Here is a 22,564-nt window from a genome sequence, read left to right on the forward strand (position 1 = left end):
GGTGGCTGTGTGTTGCTGTGATGCTGAAAGCTCTGCCACCGGTATTTCAAATTCCAGCAGGGTCACCCATGGTAGACAGGTTTCAATGGAGCTTCTAGACTAAGACAGACCAAGAAGAAGGAACTGGCCGCCTACCTAAAAAAAATTGGCGACCAAAACCCTATGAATAGCAATGGCACATTGTCTGACACAGCGCAGGAAGTGAGAGGATGGCACAAAAAGGCCAGGCAGGGTCGTGCTCTGCTGTCCACAGGGTCTGTAGGAGTCAGAATCCACTTGACAGCACTAACAGCAAAGAAGCAGGCAGGGGGCTCGAGAGCCAAGAGTGGGCAGGCATGATTTGCCCCCAGACCCCTGCAGACCAGTATCTTGGAGACTCTGACGTTGGAGAAGAGAAGGAACTTGTCCTGCTTCCTCTGTCCCCATCACACAGCTGAACCTCAGACCCGTCAGTGCTTGCGGGGCAAAGGTGCACCTGGGCGCTGGGGGTCTCCATCTCAGAGTTCGTGATGGCTGGGAGAGGCCCATGTGAATGTTCTGCATGCTCTGCAAGAGTCTCCAGGCCCCAAATGCCCGAAGTCTGGGACGATGGAGAGGCGCCCTCTGGAAACCCAGAGGTGGCAACATACAGGGAAACAAGAGAGCGAGAACTCATCTTCCCACCGCACTTGCACAATGTTGCTTGGAAGGAGAGAAGCGAGAGAGTAGGCTAGATGGAAGTCTGAGCGAGGTACCTGGTGCGACGGAGACCATTTTAAACAGGAGCACGGTGGTACTTTGCACTAACATAAATGATGGCTCCTAAAATAAAGAAGAAATTCGACGGAACATGGAGCATTGCAGCATGTAAGCCCTCAGCACAGAGTGCAACTTTGCCACATTAGATTTTAATTTTGTGCCTTGTCAGCAAATAGACACAAGAAAAGAGAGAGTTCTAAAAATGCAGCCCGCCCAACCTCGTACCCCATTCCTGGCCTTTCCCCGTGTGGGAAGCTGGTGTGACAGAGCATGGCGCCCGGCGTCACTGAGTCTGTGCACATGTGTCTAGGGAAGAACTCTTCCGTGACGCCATGCAGGTTGCACCTATCGTCATGATGTAGGGGTTTCTCCCCCAAAGTCTTGCTTTCTCCCCACGACCGCATAGATGAACTTACAGTTTGGATCAGCCAGACCCTAAGACCCCAAGTGCTGTTTTCTCAAGAAGTGCTGTCACACTGCCCTTGCTGGAGGCCTGAGCCCCCGAGAGCCTCAATCACCCCAGAACCTGGGAGCATGTCTCCGAAGAAGGCCGTCTTCAGGGAACTCTGCTAACTCACTGCCCTCTGAAGGAGGTGACGATTTATGAGCTAGTTTAATGACAAATGACCTGAGGATTCTGTTGCACGAGGAAGAGGGGGACAGAAGGAAAGAGGGAAGGCTGGTTCTTGAGCGATGTTGCTTTGTGGAGGACTGTGACGAACAGAGCTTAGCTGCTGTGCTCGACCCAGGTGCTAATCAGATGTCACTTGTCTTTCGTGTCCCAGGATGTCTGCCGACTGTAATGACACTGCCGTCTCCGTCAATGGAGCCTCTCCTTTGTCCCAGGGCCACACGGAGAGCTGGCTCTTGTCATTTCTTTAATGTCCACAACCTCACAAAGCCTGCTGAGGAAACTGAGGCTGGGAGGGGTGAGCAGTTGCCTAAGACCCCGTACAGATAAGTTGTGGAGCTAGGACCTGCCCCAGGGCGGGCTGACCCCAAAGCTTTGCACAGAAAGCCTTTTTAGGCATCAGGTTTTGAGTGACGCCCTCCCTCCCCAACTCCCCCAGCTTTCCTCCCTACGGATGAACACCAGAAAACGGGAATTCTAGCGTTCTGGAACTTTCAGAGGGGTTTTTGTATATTTCTTTAACACATACTTTCCTACATTAAAGTTAGCCTGCTGTTCGCTCCTCTTACTGGGTTTGTGCCTGAATAATGCTTCTTATTCTTTCTATCTCACAGGCTTTCTGTGAGGATTAAATGAGAAAACACATGAATAAGCGCTAGGGCCTATGATCCTGAGGAGAGCTAACTCCCAGGGAGGGCTCAGAGCATCAAGCTCTGCACAAAATATGATGGACGGAGCACTCGTGACTCCCCCACCAAGGCAAGGAGGAAGGGACTGCTATCTACCCAATTTCCACCTGAGGAAGCTGAGGCACAGAGAGGTTAAGTAAATTGCCCAGGGTCACAGAGCAGAAGGAGGATTCAAATCACAGCAGACTGTTGCCCTCTGCCCACCTTGTGGAGCCCCTAAGTGCTGGTTGGGCTGAATCTGGTAGCTCAATGTTGCTAAAGCGGCAAGGAAAATAAGCCCTCCCCACTTTTTAAACATGATTTTTTGCTCTTTTGTTTCCACTGTGTGACAGAGGTACATGGAAAGAGTATTAAAAAATGTACCCTATGTGACATACTGTGAGGATCTGATCTGCAGTCCACGCTGACTTCACAGCTTCAGCACCTAAGTCGTTTCCAAATCAGGTTAATCAGTACCCAAGTTGGCAGGCGGAAGTAACATAAAAAGTGAAAAAGAAATAATTTTTTACTGCGTCCCTCTACATTGTGAGTTTTCTGCTAGGACTATGAATTAGAAGACGACGTTCTAAACTGCAAATAAAAATAGAAGCAGAGGAACTCTTATCTTATCATAACAATTCTAGGTACGATTTTACGTAAAAATACGATCCTGTATTATAAAGTTAAACATATTTGCAATAAATGTAAATTTAAATTTAGGTTTTAAAGGACAGCGTGTTCTAATCTCACAAAACATTTAGCAAATAACCTTTGAGTTCACATGAGCCACCCACACAGAAACCAAAACGAACTACAGAAAAACGTAGAAAAAGCAACTGCCTGTTGACAGCCAGATTTTCTTTCAGCTCTTGGAGTTTTTTTGTCTATAAATAATCCATGTGTTTCAAATGTGACCATTTTCTTTAAAGATGTCTCCTGGTATGTTCTCACTTCAGCGTGTTTTAAAAATAAGAATTTAATGTGTAAATAATGGTGACTATTGAGTTTTCGGAGGGGAGATTGTCAATATACATGCTTTTTAGATACTAGAAGTGTCAAAATGAAGTATTAAGATGAGGGATTCTTTCTTTGGTGCATCTATTTATCGTTTATGAAATCTGGAGTTTGATAAATCGCCAGAGATAAAAACATCATTTTTAACCTATCGTCCATTCCAAATGTCAGCACGAAAAATACTTCTGTGTTCCCTCTTCATGAATTTACCTCTCTCTTTGCTGATGAGTTATGAGATTTTATTTGCAGACAAAACACAATGCTCTATTAACTTGAAAATGATGGCTTTTACTCAGAAACGTGAGAACTGAAAAGAAAAAAAGGCATTTAATCCCCTGAGATATAATCATTTAACAAGGTTTGCTCTATGCTTAAAGTGGCATAGAGTGTTAGATGGAAAATGATCACAGGATAACCAAAAGCGAGGTTTTCATGGGCATCTCACCTTCCTTTCTGCCCTGAGGCCCCCTGAGCTGGTAGGCAAAGAGGATATTGAATACTCAATGGGGAAATTTCATTTCACATCATTGGAAGTAGAGATCGATGAATCTATTGTGATTTTTCCCCCCTGAAAATCAGGCAGAAATTCTCTCTTCATTGCCAGCCTGGACAATAAAATTCCAACAGATTTCTTTAGTTCTAGGTGAAAATTATGCTGTGTCCAAGAGTGCAGCCCAAAGGACCTGTAGTCCAGATGGCATCTAACCTCTTCCTCCTGTGAACGGGAGGATAGAAGTGCATAAACCAAAAAAGTGAGTTAGTCAAGAAAACATAACATGGCAGAAAAGAAAGGCTTTGTAAAAATAGCTGGTTCTTAAGATGTAATACAGTTTCTTGATACGGTGACTATTCTTTCCTTGTGCATATTTTATAGTTCTTAATTCCTGAGAAGTTTAAGACAAATTAAATTTGATGCAAACTCATTCCAGACCATGGCCATGCAGTTGAGCTGTTCTGATAATTGCTATAGAAAGCTTTTTTCAACAGCTGGTTAAGGAGACACTCAGGTTCTGTCTTAAGCACCAGAGGTGCCTCAGGTCCCAGCTGCACAAGGCTGGTTGCAGCTGTGGGAAGATGACCTCAGTGTGCTTTGGTCTTTCCTCTTGCAAGAAACATGCAAACCATGTTGGTCCTAAGGCGTGGGATCAAGGTATTGCCTCAGACTGTGGGACCAAAATGGCAGAAGATCTGTGGGAAGCAGAGACTTGCTCTGTATCTCAGATTCTGAATGCCCCATGAGGAAGAAATCTGGACCTGCTTCACCAGAATCCAGCATCTACTCAGTTGTCCTTCAGAAGCAATACTGACGTAGAATGCTCTTTGTTTACTCCTTTATTCTCCCATCGTCATCCAACAAGCTTGTGTTGCAAGCCTAGTGTGTGCCAAGAACTGTGTTAAGTGCTGGGGATGAACTATCCAGTAAGAAATGGCCCCTGCTCTCAAGGAGCATTAGTCAGAGCTGGGATCAGGGTTACCGTAGACCAGGAGCTCTGGGAGAACACAGGAGAGACTTAAGTCAGACCCAGTGTGTGGGGTCCACGTGGCTCCCCATTAAGTCCCAGGCAGAGCAATCAGCAGTAGAGACCTTGCCTTTTGAAGGATTGGTTGGATTTACCTGTATTGAAAAGGTGGAACGGGCATTACAAGCCAAAGGAAAAGCAAAATAGGAGGCATGGAATGCATGGATGGTTTGGGAAAGCGCTTGTGGTTTGGTGTGTCCGGAGTGCAGGGCAAACATGGACAGTGAGAGTCAGGGTCCCACAAGGCCTGTGTGAGCCGAGTCTGGGAACTTTCACTGCCAAGCTCCAGTCAGTAGGGGTCCTGGAAAGATTTAGAGTAGGGGGAGGCAGGACCAGATTGGGGCTGTAGGGAGATTTCTGCAGCTATGATGTGGAGGGGAATTGGGACCAGGGAGGCCAGGTGAGCCTGTCCAGGAGGGAGCAATGAGGATACAAACTGAGAAGAGATGGCGGCAGGACTGGAACAGAGGAGAGGGTTCTGGAGATGTTATGGGAAGGAATCTACAAGACCTTGAAAGTGATGGGATGTGAAGGGTGAGGTAGGAGGAAACATGGAGAGTGACAAGGGAGGGTTCTGGCACCAAGGTAGAGATGAGCAGACAGCATCAGATTCAGCTTGGACATGTGACTTGTGGGGAACCTGGGGCCTGTAAGTGAGATGCCATGACAGGGGAATGGCAGAGAGGCCTGAGGGACACAGAGATCTCCAAGTCCTGGGAAAGAGTACCATGTCAAATTGAGAGATGCATCTCCCCAAAGTGGAACATGGGAGTTGATGCCATGTCCCAGGCCGTTGCTCACAGCCGTCCTGTCCATTAGCCTCATGATTTAAGTGCTCTATCTAGATTCCACAGCAATTGGTTTTCCAAAGTTGGTGGACTCCTGTTCTCTTGATGGATTGGTGGGGGGTGGGAGGTGACCTCCAGCTGAGTGTCACTGTCACAGGTCTTTCCAGGCAGGTACGAGGGGATCTGCGGTGGGTGGGCAGTCCCATGGGGAAGGCTCTCTGCCAGGGAGAAGATAGGGCGATAGTGGCCACCTCCAATGGACATCTCTCTCCCTGCCTCTTTGTGCAGAGCAGACCCAGGAAGCAGCCCTTGACCATAGTGAGACAGGGCCACATTGAGTGAGGAAGTGCTCCATCCATCTGAGGGTGGGCAGCCTGCCTGCACATGGGAAGACCGTGGGTTCCAGAGAGCGGAGTCTACATGAGCTGCGCCCTCCTCTCTCCCTGAGTGAATGGCCACGTTTGCCCCAGGGTGAAAGGTCTCTACCCCGGCAAGTCGGTGACGAGCGTGCTCCCTCTTGTGACTTTGTGCCTGAGCCAAAGACCACAGATGGCTCTCCTTCATGACCAGCTTCGTAGGAAAGAACCCAGAGAAGAAAGATCAGACGGACCTGCAAGGCTGCGTGCTTGGACGGAGGGAAGCCACTCCCTCCCGGGGCCCTGATGCTGCAGACAGGGTTTGGCCCTTCACAGCCCTCCCCCGCTCCCTGCCGGAACTGCCCAAATGTAGAACTTGGCCGCCAGCTATCCACATCTCGCTCCCATGGCTCAGACTAGGATCAAGCCTTCCAAGATGTCAACGAGACCCCATCACTGCTCCCATCTTAGGGCCTGGCCAAACTGGCATTTTGCCTGCCTAGAGAAGTGCAGTCTCTGCGAGTCCACACTTTCCTCCTCTGTGGGCAGAGTTCTTGCAGATTTCAAAGGAGTGGGGGAAAAAAGACTTGTTAGTTTATTTGCTGACAAAGTCTTTAGGACCTCTGATTTGCAAGACTTTGGGCGAGGGTTATAAATGACACTTTTCAATGTAGTAGAGGGAATGAGATGTGAACCCAAGGGGAAGGTGATGAGCCTGTGAGAGGTACAAGGAGCCTGCAGACATCACAGGACTCCGAAACAGTCTCATAGAATGTCCCTCGGTACTGGGTCTTGAAGTACGAATGGGATCCCAAAGTTGGAAATGTGGCAGCGCCTTCTGGGAGGAGGCTACAGCGTGGACAAAGGTGAAGGTGACCCAGAGAAGGGCTTGTTCAGGGAATGCCAAGGCCCCTGTTCTATCAGAAGGGCAGAGTTCGGGGGAGAGGCCGGGAAACAATATTGAGAGACGGAGACTGGAAAGGTGGGCTGCGGAGGGCAATGGGTGTGCTGAACGCTGCGTTACAGAGCTTGGGCTTTGCTGGACAGACGATGGGAAGCCGATGAAGGGACTGAGCTGGAGAGTGACCCTCACACCCAGGCTCCCTTGAAGGAAATCTTCTTGGCCCCAGGGCCCATGATACATTGGAGAAAGAGACCCAGGTGGTGATGGGTGGAGGGTAGAGACCAAAGCACATGAGTGTGGCCAGCAAGCAAGAGGACAAAGATCCGCAAAGAGGCAGTAGCACTGGGAGCCGAAAGGAGTATTTGCATTGGAGAAGCAGAGGTCCCATCCCCAACCTGGAGGAGGCTGTCCCTTAAGAGGTGCTGTGGTCCCAGTACTCAGGACGAAAATGTGCTGAGACTTGGTTCCAGAGAAGAGGCACCCTTTGAGCTCCTGTCACGCTCCCAGACGTGCTCATGGAGAAGGGGGAGTTGCTCCTTCTGTGCCCTGCGTGCTCTCTGGAGCGGATCTTGGGAGCTGGAGCGAGGAGCGGGCAGGCACTGCTGGGCCAGCAGCCACAACAGAGCCGGCTGGGGTGGGGGGGTGGGGGGCGCAGAGCGGGCAGGGAGCCACGGCCCTTGCCTGGCCTAGAGGGCCCCCGAGGGCCAGCCCCACACCCTTTCACCACGTCTCAATGGGCAGGAGGCTGGAGCTGCCACAACTGCTAGTTGCCAAGAAGTGAAAAGTCCCTGTTTGCCCTGTGTGTTGATTCTGAAAACAAAGCTAGAGTTCTTTCTGCAAAGGCGAAGCCTTTTCTTGCTCTCTCACCCGCTCTTTCAACATTTCCCTGTTATGTTGAGAAGAAGAGGTGGGTGGGGGACTTCAGAAGCCCGGAGTGACAGACAGTTCTGCAAAATAAGCTGAGAGCACCACTGTCACACACAGGTGACAGGAGAGAGCTGAGGGACAGCCACCACCATGTTCCACCTTGTGCCACAGAATAAGCAGAGGGCCACTGGTCGGGAGACTTGGGCGTGGGTACCAGGTGAGCCTGACCCTCGAGGCCCCAGGGAGAGGCAGGACTGGGCAGAGGTGTGGGTCCCGCTGCCCCTGGTGCCACAGAAGGGTTGGCAAGTGTAGCTTCATTCATCCAGAAGGCCAGGTTCGAATTTAGAATTCTCGGGCTCCTGCAAGTTTCGTGAACTCTGCAGCTTGGGGAGAAGCATCCTGCCTCCTCATCCACTGTCCCAACCCCCAGCTCCATCCCACGTGTGCATCCTCCAGGCTAGACACCCAAGGTCTGTCTACACCCCTGCCAGCAGCTGCCCCTTGGCCACGCCGTGGGTCTAGAGGTACGCACACCAGGAGGAGTGCATTCCCAGGCAAGAGGCTCGAGCTGCCTGGGCTAGGAAACCCAGGATCCCGGCTACCTGGAGAAGTGGAGTGTGGGCTCCGGTGGGCACTCCCCCGTGACCCCGTGGGGATGGCTGCAGCCAGAGGAATACCAGAGCTGGACTCTTTAAGGTTTGGCGCCTGGGACCGACCCTTATTTCCCAGGGCCCTGTCTCAGGAATTGAGAGAGACGCTGGAAGAACTTTCTAAGACAGGATTTCTGAGCAACACAGCCGCCTAGGACCTACATCAAGGTCAGCTGTGCCTGCTAACTTAATGATAGTTCCCCAACGTTGCCAGCCGTATTTCAAAGAGAAAAATAGGTCGGAGGCTCTTGTGCATTTGGTTTGTCTTACTTTTGCCCCCTTATTTGCATGGACATGTCATAATGAAAGCTCTTCTAGGTACAACCATTTCCCTGCATTTTAGGGATCTCCATATTGCAAAGTCCTGTCTGCCTTTCAGAACTGGCTGCAGGGGGTGAGGCTGTTGAGCAGAATTTATGCCCTGGCCCACAGCAGCACATGTTCAAAAGGGGAGACGTATGTCTTTCATACTGGCCTGTAATTTTTTTCTCCCAAACTACCATTTTTTTTTTTTTACTTCAATCAGGTCATTTTTTCTATGCTTCCTCCTCCCTCCCCTCCCCACCCTCAAAGCTACTTGTTATCTAAAAATCTGTTGTTCTCCCACTAGTGTCAGGCTGATATTTTTGTCACACAAGGTGGAAAGGTTGAACCAAGGACAGCTAGGCCATCCTCAGGCAGGTGGAAGCCTTGGCATCCGCCGCCAAAATGAATGACATTGGGACCCTTCCGAGCAGCTAAAGCAGGCAACGTGGAATCAAGACAACGAGTTCTGCAGAGTCTCTCAAGGCGGCGCGGCCCACTGAACCCTGCCTGCCGTCGGTCCTGTTTGCGGCTCCTCTTCTCATGAGGCAGGAGCCCCTTGAATCAGCAACAAAGGTAGAGGAAAGTAGATACCACAGAGGCTTTCATTTTGAGTTTTTTTTTCCTATTTCAGTCGCAATGGGAGGAGGGGGAGGGGAGTGAAATGTCAACCTTGTGGCTGCTCACCACGAGCTGTCAGTGAATAAGGCAACGCAGCAAGGTGGCCACGCAGGCCTGGCGAGAGCGGCTGCCGGACGGTGTGCATGGCCTCCCTTTCCTCCTTCGGGATTCAGGGGTAGACATCAGAGTGGGTGAGGTGAGAGCTGACCCACTGTTGGCATCAGCGCGCTCGTCGCCCTGACATTGTAGGCGTGGGGAAACATCCCAGAATTCCGCGTGCCCTGCTTCTGTTGGGGCCCCGGTTGTCAAGGTTGGCTTTTGTTGTTGGTGTGGAAAAGGTGGAGAGGTGCTCGCCCTGTTATACTCAGCCAGCCAGCCGAGGGAAAACTGCATCTGTGTGGCCCCGTATTCCCGCAAATGCACTTCAGCCCAGTTCCGCAAAACTGGTTGTGACTTTGGGCATGTTGGAAACGACGTGCATAGAGCTAAGTTCAGGCTAAGACACAGGCTGTCTGCTGGGGCCACAGACTCCACAGTGTCACTCCCGAGACCAGGGCTGCATATGCACCTTAAACCAAAGGAGGATTTGAAACGAAAACCCCATGTGTGATGCGTCACACCGAGACATCGAGGGAAGAAATCAGTGTGATGGAGAAAGGTTAGAGAGAGCTTCCTTCTCGGCACAGGATGGAGTGTCGACTCCGTGCCAGGCACTGTTTGCTGGCATCTGGCCTCTGCCTGGGTCCTCACACTAACTCCACGAGGTGGGCACCACTCCCCACATGTGACTGATGAGGAAACTGAGGCTCAGGGAGAGCATGTGACTTGTCCATAGACGTGTGGCTGGTAGTGGCAGAGTGCAGATTTCAAGGCCTGTGCTGGTGACCGCTCCGCCACTTGGGTCCAGGAGAGAGGTAGATTTGAGCAGATGGGAGGGGATCACGTGGGCTGAGGACCAAGCCATGGGTTAGTGACAGTGAGGAGCCATCAGAGAGAGTGGTTGGCACCAGTGAAGAGGGGCTAAGACTGGGGAGGTGAGGGGAAGCCTGGGGAACTCTGGCAGTGCCAGGTTTCCAATGGTGGCTGCAGTGGGTGAAGTGACGGGAGAGGAGGGCTGAGTATCAAGGTTGGGGACCGAGTCAGGGGGTTGTGCAGGAGTCAGAGTGGCTCCTGTGCCGTGGGAAAGGGGTGCATTTGGAGACATTGTGCAAGAAGAGTCAGCAGGCTTGCTTGCTGATGTGAGGGAGGAGTCAAAGATTTGGGCCTGGTGGCTGGTGGATGGCAGGACCGCAGAAATGGGAAAGTTCAGCAAGGGGCTGGCTAGGCGTGGAAGTTGACAAGGTAACAGCTGCCCCAGCAGGGTGCCACATCTTGTGAACCACTAAAAATGTCACAGCAGAGTCCAGTCAGGGGCAGCTGCAGGTGTGGCTGTGGGCCAGCACAGAGAGGGCAGAGGGGACAGGTGAAGGCAAGAGTCTGGTAGCCCTCAAAGGAGAGAAGTAGCAAGCGCTCAGATTTCCATGGCCTCTGCCACGTAAGGTCCCAGTCACAGCATAAACCAAAGAAAATCGCCACCTCCTGGAAGATCATCTAAAGAAAACCAAGCCCCTGTATTTGTAGATTATTCTTTACTCATCCTCAGACAACAGTCAGAGTTCAATATTTTGTCACAGCAAATTACGTCACAGCAAAAATCCAAAATAAAGCTAATGGCAGTGTCCGGCGAGAGGGGGTGGTTGCTTCCGGGGTCTTTCGCGGGCTGGTGTGTTCGGAATGGGGGAGAGCAAACGCATTTGTATAAAGTCAGCATAGCTCGGGCTCTTACCTTGTGCTATGAGTTTCTACTGAACCCCTTTTATGGGCAAAGTATCATGCTTCAATTCTTAGCGCTTTTAACAATTTTTATTTTTTAAAAACATTTAAGATTCTGTGTAATTATTACAGGCTTTAGCCAGTTGATAACTGGATGAACACATAGTGTAAAGCTGCCAACACCGACCCCTCTAATGATGCTGAGCACATTTTGACTGGATAAGAGCAAAAATTTAGACTCGGAAGAAATAATCAGTGCAAGATATACCTGACAACAGTTAAGACAGCACAGAGTAATTCAGTCATTGGTTAAAACTGTCTAAGGAATTATATTTTATAAGTAACACTGAAAACCACAAAAAAAGTGACCCAGACCATGCTTACTTGATGAAAATTCATTTGGCTGATTAATTCTCCGTAAAATGTCTGCATTTGTAATGTCTGTCTGCGTTGACATCCAGATATGTCACTGGGGTCAGGACAATGGAGTCAGACGGTCCTTCAGTCTGGAGTCTGGTGGAGCTCTGCCTGCCTTGGCGGGTCCTGTGCCGGGGGATGGTGGGTGGGGGCGCTGGACCCGGGGCGGCAATGGCTGTGAGTGCTTGGGGCGGACCTGCGGGGTTCTGGTCGAGGGGTGAGCTTTGTGCTGCTCAAAGGCAAGAGGGAGGACGGTTCCCAGGATCGGCAGTGACGGGTTATGACAGGTAAAGAGTGAACGCAGCTTTGAGTCTGGCAATAAGGGGCTCCCCTAGACGGGTTAACTGAGTTAAAGCTTTAATGCCTGTCGAAAGAAGAGGGTTTAAATCTGAGGGCGGCAGGGACTCATGGGAGCGTTTTCCAGAGTGAAACATACAGTTAAAACAGTGTGCAGAGCAGGCGGTCTGTGGTTTGGGGCTTATTTAGACCAAAATAAAAAGGGGTGCTCACACGAGGGAGCTTTTGATGAGAGCTGGGCCACCAATATAGAGAAGGGGCATGTAATTAGTGTAAATGGTCTAGATAAATATTCCTGGAGCTTTCATGGCCAGCTAAAGTGGATCGTTAACTGTTTTTTGCGAACCTTCTTGGGTTTCTCTCCGCCATGCTTTTGGAGAAGGATGGTTGGGGAAACACGACTTGAAATATTTTGGGGAGTTTGTGGAGTCGGCCTGAGTCAACACTCAGGACCGTGTCATTCATCCAAAGAGAAGACTAAAAGCCATAGGAATCATGATGGAAGACTGCGATGATAGAAAATTTAGCACTGCCAGATTTACAAAGGCAGGCGACTCCTCTCGATGGAGGTCACAGGAAACTGGCACACAGTGTGGTCTCAGGGACAGGACGGCCACATGGTGGCTGAACCCAGAACCTCCCTGGGGTTTAGGATGCAGCTTTGCTGATGGTAGTGGCCGTGTGCTCTGCTGCAATCACCCCAGCTCAGAGTGGTGGAGAAGTCACCGTGTGCTGGCCCTGCCCTCCTGGGGGCAGGCTTTGTCCCCTTGCACATATCACCAGGAAAAGATGGATAGCACGCCACCTGTTTCTGATCTAACCACAGTGCTCTCCTCCACACCAGGGCTGCTCAGGGTCCAGAGGGAGGCCGCTCACCCTTTCTATTTCTTCCTTTTCAGTTACTTTAGAGCAGTTCTCGCTGGCAGTGAGGCGCTGTCCCGACCAAGAGGACCAGGCCTTGTTAATGAAGGTAGGTTCTCTGACAAGGTACTGCCTTCCTTAAAGGCTCACAGCATTTTTATTGCCCTGAGGAGAGGTTCATTTTTACAAGCAGGAGTGTATTTATCATCTCTGAATTTTGTGCTCCGTGGGGATAAACTTGTCGTCGGTGGGTAGGAAGGTTGCTGGTTAATGAGAACCCACAGAGCGAGCACGGTGACAGGAGAGTGGGTGTCACCTGCTAGCGGGGAATCTGTGTAATTCTCCAGAGGGCCCAGTTGCTTCTATTTAAGCTTATCTGACAGAGTCTTGATTCTTTTAGGAGATTTATGAGGCTTGGCCAAATTCCCTGGCTCTCACCGTACTTTTTAATTAAGACAAAGGATTCCGTATGCTCTTGTCTGCTGCATCCTCACCTTCGTGGCTGTGGGGAAGGCTACACAAATTAGGCTATTCGTGTTAACCGCTGGAATGGGCGTCTTATGTCATAGATTCCTTGCCTTTGAGTGGAAGACAAACTTCTTTTCTTCTTGGTATCAATTGTTTTATTTGCTGCCGAATGACAAAGGAGCACAGGTGTGGTGTAACCTAGGTTAACTTTGTGCCTCTAGGTGAGCCAAAGGTGGGGGAAACCTGGCCAGCAGCCTGCATGCATTTAATTAAAACTTTGTCTTTGAAGGCAGAAGACAGAAGATAACAACAAATCGCAAACATCCACACACACTTTTCCACCAGTGACTAACACTCGTGTTTTCACCTAGAATCTGTATTTAGACTGACCTTGAGGCATACGCATTTCCGTGATGTCATTTCAATTCCTGTACCATCAGGAAACCGCCTGTACTAGGAATTGCATTTTTTTACCTAAACACCATACCAGGTGTCCTCTGACTTTAGAAATGGGTGGAAAAAATAGGGTGTAACTATAAGGGATTTTCAACTCATTTGCCTAAGATGTGATATTTTTGGTCTGTCTTTTTTTTCTAAGTTTTCAGTGATGTTAATTTTGTAATAAAGAAGTACTGATAACAAATATTGGTTCGTCTGGAAGACCTGGTCCACGAGAGTCCTGGGTGTAATACATCAACTTCGAATGGCATAAATTCAGGCACATAAGCTTTTCCCGGTATTTTGAAGTTTTCCACATTTAGCTCTCAGTTCCCCACCCTGAGGTCCATTCCCCAAGGACCTTTCCTTTCATATACCGGCTGTATTTCTGTGGCCTTGAAGCAGCTTTTGGGACCAAGACACTCATCTCTTTACCCCTAGTGACTCTTCAAGTTGCTGGGGACACAGGCCTTCGGCCCTTTCTTCCCATTCTTCTGTCTAGCATTTTTTCCTACCATCACTCCTTCTTGCTTCTCTCTTCTTCTTCTCCCACTGTCCATCTCTGCCCCATTTTCCCCTCTCCACTGTGCTGCTGTGTGCTGAACACCTGCCTGTGTGCTGCTTGGTACCACTAGTGAGCCCCACGTGGGAGTTATGTGGGTGTCTCAGAAGCAGTGTGGGGAGCTGGGGCAGACCACGGAGCCCAGCATCAGGAAACCAGAACTCCAGTGCAGCTTCCAGCTGTCCCCGTGGCCTGCCTGCCTTGGGATGCCACATCATGTCTATAGCAAGAGGGTAGAAAGAGATGCCACCGAAAGCATCCTTCTCTCAGTTTCCCACTTTCCTGCAGACTCTCATTCTGCCTCCAGCTGGCATCTCTGAAACTTTTGGTTAGAAGCTAACAGGCGGCCGGGCCAGTGGCGCAGCAGTTAAGTGTGCACGTTCTGCTTCTCGGCGGCCCGGGGTTCGCCGGTTCGGATCCCAGGTGCAGACATGACACCGCTTGGCAAAAGCTGTGCTGTGGTAGGCTTCCCACGTATAAAGTAGAGGAAGATGGGAGTGGATGTTAGCTCAGAGCCAGTCTTCCTCAGCAAAAAGAGGAGGATTGGCAGCAGTTAGCTCAGAGCTAATCTTCCTCAAAAAAAAAGAAAGAAAGAAAGAAACTAACAGTTGGGGGTGGGAGAGGAAGGTTAACATGGCCTGAGGTGTCCTGAAATGTGCATGATCTCAGGGACATTCAATATTTTGTGTCTTCCCTGTTGGTTTCTGCAGACTCTGTGACTGTGGCAACTGGGGACGCTGTCTGTGGGTGTTTTCTCAGTGTTTGCAGGCATTTGAACAGGCATCATCAAAGAAGTTTCACTGAACAAAAAGTGTGCTCTGTTCATATATACTGAAACTATTTTATGATTTGTTTTCAGGAGACTGAGGTTTTTTAATGTCACATATCAGAGAGCACTGTGTGAGTGTGACAATGGTGTGTGGGATTTTTGTAGATCTTATGTAGCTGTGGGAGAACTTGCTCAGGGTGACAGGAGGTCATCTTGATCACAGTTTGCCTGCAGTCCGGTATGTGTTTACTTGGGTGAGCTAGTCCTTTGCAGATTATCTGCCACAAACTTAAATCTTTAACTCGACCTCCCTGGGTGAAAAGTTGTCTCAGGCAAAAACTGCAGATCTGGACCAAATATCATGCTGTAAAATGACATTTCACCTGCATCCTGTTGCCTCCCTGTGTTGTCAGAGATAATGGAGGCTTGAGGACAAATATGTCATTCAGATCTGTGAGGGTGCTCTCCACGTGAACTGCAGAGAAGAGGCGAGAGATGAACACACAGCTGAGCCAACGTCAGATACCCCTGGAGACACAGACCCAGAGTGCAGGGCTGTGGGGACAGCAGAGGCCAGAGCCTTCATCTGACAACCAAGAAGAGCCGGGGAGAGGAAGAGCAGCAGCTCTCTGCCGTCACACTGCTAGTTAGCAGGCAGTAGAACGGGGACCAGAAAGCCGGGGTCTCTGCACCGTTAGGCTGGGCTTCTTCCTGGGGTCTCCACACGGATAAGTAGATTCACAGAAAAATCTACCACCTCGCCCCTCCGCCACACCAGGGCCACATGGGAGGTAAGATGTGCTGAAACCACAAGCTGTGCTGTATGTGTTGTGGCTGGCAGTGGAATCGCTCTCGTGGCTTCTTGTTAATCACACCCCGTTTGCCGAGAGAACCATAAGCCAGGAGGGAGCTGGCTTCTCCGACACTCAGTTTTCCCATCTACCGAGTAGAGATCGAGGCTGTTCCTGAGCTATGATTTTCCCACCACCGCAGCCAGGTGAAGAGGCCAGGAAGGAGACGCGGAGGGCTAAGACAGCTGTTGCTAGGGCTTGCCTCGCAGCGAGATTGCACTACAGTTTGAACCACAGAAAAGATGTAGATTCTCTGAATTACTTATTTGACCCCATTCGCTTTTCCTCTCCATACTTACCTGTTTCTTCGCTCCTTCTTAGTTCTACTGGCCAATGAATCTCTTCGGTCCCTTGCTATCACGGTCACTACCCTGGAGAGCCTGTTTATCCCTCAGCTCCACCTCCCACTCCGGACCTAAGCTCCAGCCCGCTCCCAAGTGTGCTCAGCAGGTCTGAACCTCACCCAGCTCCGTGCTCATGCCTCAGCCTCAGCACCCAGGACAGTCTGTGACCCTCCCCTGCCCGGGGCTGCCATGCTAGATGCAGTGCACCGGTTGCTCCTTTGCAGCATCTTTCAGAGTCATCCTTTTCCCTCCGTCCCAGGCTTGATCCCCCAGGGGCGAGTCTGGTCCCCACTCTGCCAGGAACCAGGTGTGACCTTGGGCAGATCACTTTTATCTCTTTTAGCCCAGGATCCACTTCTGGTAAAAGAGGAAGTGAATTAGATTACTCCAAAGACCCTTCCAGCATCCGCACTCCGTGAATCTATGCCTGGACATTGCCGACAAGACTGTGATTCTGAACATGCTTTGAGAAGGAACCAAGCTGGCCCTCTACTGCCTGTCTCTCTCCTTCCAGCTCAGCCAAATTGACCCGCTCAGAGCCCCACGCCCTACATGTCTCTCTCTGGATTAGCTTCCAGCCATAACTCTTTCCTTTGGAGTAGGGTGATCACAGACTTATCATCCAAACCTGGGCTTTTTTGAGAGTGGAAGGGGGCACCATTAAAAATTAAGCTTGCGTGACAGGCATAAACCACGAGTGTCCCAGGCAAGCCAGGGCATGCGGTTAGCTGATTTTTGAATCAAGTCTAAAATCCCTCGCTCAATCAGATGGCTCTACTTTGACTTTCAGGCTTTGCTCTCAGCTCTTGGTCCACATGCTCCCTGCATCCAATCCCTCGGGATTGTCTCCTCTTAAAACTTGTGCCCTCTTTTCAGTGATGGAACTTGGCAGGAAGACAGGCCTCGTGGTGCCAATCTGCATTTGGACCGTCATTTTCTAAATCAAATACAAATGATCACACTTCCTCATTCTGTTCTCCAGGGAGTTTCGTACACACCTGGCAGCAGCCATTTCCAATTTGGGTGTGAGACAGCAGACCCAGCAAGGATCCTCACTGGCATGAAAACTGGGGCCAGGCCCTGCTGGGCCTCCCTGCCTCCCTTGGAAAAGCAAGGAGGATGTTCAGAGGAAAGTGGCCGTTCCTGGTAAAGGCTGCTCCCCAGGTCAGGGGAAAGAGCTGCCAAAGGAGCTTTGACTGATCTGTTATAACTGGAGCAAGACAGTAGAGCAAGGGTTGACCCAGAGCAGGGCTTCCCCACTCCTGTGATGCTGAATGAGTGCCCAGAATGTTCCCCACTCTGCAACCCCCAGCACAGGCCCGGCTCGGCCACTCTACCTAAGGGCTCTGGCTAGAGGCAGCCTGTGAAGTTCAAGGCAGGCCTTTCTGTAGGTGGGGTCCGATGTTATTCCACATCTACCGCAGAAAACGGTAGCAAGAGCTGAGCTGCCTGCATGAAAATAAATAGCACCGTCTTAAGTCTCTGTTCCCCAACTTTCAGACAGTCACCCCAGCAGCAGCAATGATGCTCCGGCCCATGTGAAGTGCTGGCAGAGGGGGCAGACTATCTGTGGCGAGGCAGATGGTCCCTCGGTCTGAAGACACAGCAGGGCAGTTTTAGTATCTGCTGTCTGCCCAGCCGGCATGTGCAGGGGCCCATCAGCATTGGTGGGCACAGTTGCCAGGTGCTGAGGCCCAGGTGTAGAAAATCTGCAGAGACAACTCCCCAGGGCGGGGCTCCACCTACGGGAGATGCACAGGGCTGGAGCGCTGCTGGAAGCTTCCTTAGCATTTCGTACAAGCCCCCATGTATTAATGCTGCCCCAAAATGCACAGGGGAAACTGGGCTCTTCTGTCAGGAAGCCCACCAAGCCTGCCTCCCACACGTCTTCTTGCCACTGTGGTCTGGCCAGATCCGGCCCTTTCTCTGTCTAATGATGTTCTAGGAAATTGGACACACTCGAGTCCTTCTTGAAACCAAAAGTTCCCCCGTGAACAACATGCCCCAACCCTTCAGTCTTCCAAGTTTACAAAATACAACTTCTTCCCAGAAACAGGGCATTTTCTCCTAGCCTGACAGAATCCTGGGCTGTGAGGATTGAGAGTTTTCGTGAGAAAAAAGTGACTTTCCCTGAGCGCGGGAATGGCTGTGTGTGGAGGAGAAAGGGCATTTTCCACATGAGCACTCAGCTGATTCACCTGCCCCCAGAAAGTGTAGAGACACCCCAGCAAGCTGCTTATCTAGGCTTCCTGAAATTGGCATTGTCACAAAGGTTCTTTCTGCCACACCCGCCTGCGCCCCTCCACGTGCTCCATCCTGCACATCCTCGCAGGATCTCTGTCTGCTTTGTGCTTTGGAGAAGGCTTCAGCTCCTTCAGCTCTGACGGGGTGCTCGCCACAGCAAGCCCGTCTAAGCAGGGCATTTGCAAGGGACTGTCCCTGCCTTACCGGTGGCTGGCAGCAGCAGTTTGAGCCTGTCAAGTGGGCGGGGTGGGGTTTTTCCCTCTTTCCTGCATTCTAACTGCTTTTTCTTCCTTTTCTCAGCTTCTGTAGGTGGTAGCTGGTTTGAGCACCAAGCCTAGCAGCCAAGAGTTAATGATAAGCACCTCCTGTCAAGCGCAGGAGGACCATGACGTCCTTTCTGCAGGTGGCCCTTTCATACCCGCGGACCCCTTTGTGGCCCCTTGCCTTTGAGAGTGTCCTGGGCCCCTGAGCAACAGGCAGGAGCAAGCATCCTGTGTGGGCACCACATGTGCCTACAGCCATCACTCAGTCATCTGGGGCTGGTCATGGGATTGAGCCTCCTACACAGAAGAAAAGGTTTCTCATTTGGGGCTTGACTGCATTTCCAGACTCAGTCCAGGGTGACTAGCGTCAGTCCCTCTTTGAATTCCATTAGCATAGATCATGAAGGGTGACAGGGGTCTGCGGAGTTGAAATCCAGCCCATATACCCTGTTCTTTTCCTGCCACCTTCTCTGCTCTTTGCAAGCTAGAACCACGTGGAAAGAAGGGAGCGTGTGACTGACAGTGTTCCTCAGATAAGCTGTTCCACAAATGTCACTGAGTGCCAATTATGTGCCAGGAATGTTCTCTTCTAGTGCCTGGCTCACTTGAAAAATATGTTTCTATTTTTTTCATATTTAATAAGAGAAAAGAGCTACTAGTGACATAGAAATCAACTTCCAGGCCTAGTCTTCCAGCAATAAATGATTTTCTCTCATTCCTGTATTTCTGTGCCATTGAGACCCGGGAATGCCTCCCTCTTTCATTCCTGGTATTGCATCACAAGTTCCCAGCCAGTGCCAAGGCCCTTCTACAGGGCTCCTCTGAAACCAAGCCCCCCAATCTCAGTGACAACTATCCGCCCTAGTGAAGCTTTAATTTTGGAAAGTGATCTTTAGTGCATAGGACTAACTTTCTATCTTAAAGGAATAAATGCCTAATGATAGACTTTCAGGCTCCGCGATAAGTCAACGGAAGGCTTATTTCGGTGACCCTCTGCACATGCCTGCCACAATCCCTCTTCACATACACTTAGCCATGCCTATTTTGTGCCAGGCACTGTGCTAGACGCTGGGGTGCTAATATCACTGAGACCTGGTCCTCCTCAGGTGGCTTGCTGACTACTGGGTGAGACAGGCACTTCATTGCAGCCCAATAAGCAGGCACATTGCTGTGGGCCAAGCACTGTGAGGGAGAAAGTTTGGGTTGCTAACAGAGCCCTCAGCGTGGGTGCCCAACTTAACATGGGTTTAGAGAAGACTTGCCAGAGGAGGTGTCATTTGAGCTAAGTCTCTGTGTCTCTGCAGGAAATTAAATTTAACCAACTGTGTGGGTTCCACTGTGCTTGCTGGTGGGGTCAACGTGAGAAGTTGTGTTCTGAGTTTTCCATTTATAGAGTGTTTCAGGTGCACTGATGCATGCCTTGAGAACTGGCTGCCAAAGTAGGGGGCCCACACAGCTGTCTCTCCAGGGGAGAAGCATCCAGAAGCTTCCATTCTTGTTGTGCTGTGTGTGTTTCCCCAATGTGCTATGGCTATCTTGAAATTACAGCATTCAACATTCCTTCCTTTGGCTTGGAAGACTTCCCTGACTTCCAAAGGTTTGTTTCAGAGTCGGGTGTCTCTGAGAGGGAACGCAACAGAAACCGTCATCTGCCAATAGCTGCTCCAGGCTTGTTCTGAGAGCATGGTCTCCACGGCCAGGGGCCAGGGATAGAGAGATGGGTGCTAGGGGATTAGGAAGAGAAGGGCAGAAGAATTCTTGTCCTGTAAGAAAAGGACCTTCTCTGCTATCTGAGAGTCTGCATTTCACCCATCTTCACAAAGCTCTCCTATCAGGGGAAATGGACCAGTGTCTTTCCAGCCAGATGTCATCAGGTGCATGCATTACACGTGGCTGGTCACGTAAGAGGAGCATATGGTCGCACAGATGGATGGCAGCAGCATGTGAGAACAGTACACCTGCTCTGTGCCTTGACACTTCTTTGTGAAGCATCTAAATAAATATCTAAGTGGAGAACCAGCTGGAAAGCAGAAATCCCAGTGTTCAGAAAAGCAGTGGGCTTCCCCTGGAATGGAGAATGTAACCCTCTGGGGGCTCCTGGCCCTGCCAGTCTGGCACAGGACGTGTGGACGTGTGGAGGTTGTCCCTCCCTGAGCACTCTACCCTCCGTTTCCTCTGTGCACAGCCTCAGGGGGGCAGATTTCATTTCAGGCTGTTCTAGAGGACAGGGCGGAGGGCAGGAGAGGAAATCGCTTGAGACAAATAAGAAAATTAGAAGGATTTGGTGAAAGCCATTTGTGGGAAAATGAGAGCAAAGTTTAGCCCTAGGGGACTAAAGTTAACAGGAGGAGAGAACAGGGCCTGGCCCAAACTTTTCATTTCACCATTTAAATAAAGAGGTCAAGATGTTGAAGTGCCCAGGAGACTTTTCTTGAGTGATTTACCCAAAATATGGAGAAATTCCATCAGGAAGTTTCAGCGATATGAATCCAGGCTACCAGACATTAACAGAATTACCAAGTGGCTGGCAGGATAGCAGATTTCACAGCACACAGTGAAGGGGAGTTAGCACTGAAGCTATGCGGGGAGTCACGCGGCCTGGGGCTGACGAAAGCGGCAGAGCTCAGCACTCACACTGACACAGCTCCCCCACCTGCAGCCAACCACATTGGGGCCCTGATTGAACACTGGAAAGGTGATGAGACTTGAAGCTTTCTGTTCCCTGCACCTGCCCACTCTTCCTCTTGCCCTTACTAAACTTTAGCCTCTCTCTTTTTGGTTAATTTTACAATGTTCACAAGTCCACGAAACACACACACAAACCCCCTATGGATGTCAACTCTGAGATGGCGAAAAAGAAAAAGATTGCTTAGATGTACCCGCTCCCTCTCCTAGGACCCTGCAAGCTGCCTGGCACAGGCAGCTCTCAAGAGATAAGAATGCGAAAGAGGGAGGAGCTTAGTTTTGGAATAAGTGCCAGGAAAATGGCCGGCATGAAGGCCCCAGACGGCCAATTGCTGCTTCTTCTCAGCTTCTCCTGTTGGAATGTTTTCACCTTCAGGAAAATCTTGCCACCTTTGTCTCTTCGAGGACTGTGAAAAAAAGGACAGGACGGGGATGAGGGGACTGGACGTGTTCTCGAAATCCTTGCCTGATGGGCAACTAGGAATAGCCTATTGATAATCACTTGAGTAATATGTTATTTTTTGAAAGTACTTTCACAGGAAACATAACATTAAATGTAAGGATTAAGACCAGTTATATCAACAAGATTAACCTACTATGAAAAGTGAAAGGCTCTCAGATTGGGTGAAAAACCAAACCCAACTATGTATGTACAAGAATACAGACTTGTGCCTCCAGGAGGATGGAGACGACATACTCAGCCCCATTCTTTTGGCTTAGTTCAACTAAAAACACTGAGCGTCATGTATAAAACAAGCACAAGAAAACTGAAAGCAGACAAGCTAGGGACCTTAGGACCTGAAAAATGACACGGTGGGAGTTCCCTGGGTTTTCTCTATGCCTCACATATCCCAGATTTGGAGCTGAAGAAGCTGGCAACCTGACAAGGGCTAACAAGAGCAGACCCTCCCCCCCCCCCAAAAAAAGCCTATTCTAGCCAAAAGCCAAAGGACCAGGAAAGGGCCAGCCTGGCAAGACAACAAACTTTAAGACAATAATCACTCTAATCCAGCCAGACACCGCAGAAAAATCTGTGCCCCACCTTCATCCATGCCCCAAAAGGCCATGTGAGAAGCACAGATTTTCATGTTCACTAGCCTGTAAGGAGGCAATGCAACCCCACCCCTGGGACTGTCAGAAGAGGCCTGGAAGGGAGTTGGGGTCTTCATCTCCACTTGGCAGTAGGAGGCCTCCCCCAACCCCACCTGATAACAGTGTCATTGGGATCACTTGGGGAGTGTGGACTTCTTCCTTTCCTCTCCCCATTCCTGCTAGGTGGTGTTGGAGAAGGCCAAATGGAAGTTTAGACTTTCACCACCACCCAGTGGTGATGAAGCCACCACCTGCCCCGCCTCCCTGCCAGTGATGTCAGTGGCAGCCACGCGGAGAGTGGAAATGAGGAACTCTTCTTCTCCCAGCCAAGGTGATATAAATGCAGGTCTGGTGGGGAACCAGAACTTTCGTGTCCCCAGCAGTAATGAGGAGCACTTCCC

At 50.3% G+C, this 22,564-nt stretch overlaps 1 protein-coding gene across 9 annotated transcripts in view; it reads left to right on the forward strand.

The window, feature by feature from the left end:
- Nucleotides 1-22,564, forward strand: part of ACOXL (acyl-CoA oxidase like) — a 359,669-nt gene that overhangs the window by 284,926 nt on the left and 52,179 nt on the right. For 8 of the 9 annotated variants that reach the window (XM_044772863.2, XM_070511749.1, XM_070511748.1 and 5 more), the window contains one exon: nt 12,486-12,556. The exons of the other annotated variant lie outside the window; for it this stretch is intronic. In XM_044772863.2, coding sequence (XP_044628798.1) covers nt 12,486-12,556 — 71 coding nt within the window. The remainder of the gene's footprint in view (nt 1-12,485; nt 12,557-22,564) is intronic. 9 annotated transcript variants of the gene reach the window in all.

This window comes from Equus asinus, chromosome 6, assembly GCF_041296235.1.
Source record: "Equus asinus isolate D_3611 breed Donkey chromosome 6, EquAss-T2T_v2, whole genome shotgun sequence".
Classification (NCBI taxonomy): domain Eukaryota; kingdom Metazoa; phylum Chordata; class Mammalia; order Perissodactyla; family Equidae; genus Equus; species Equus asinus.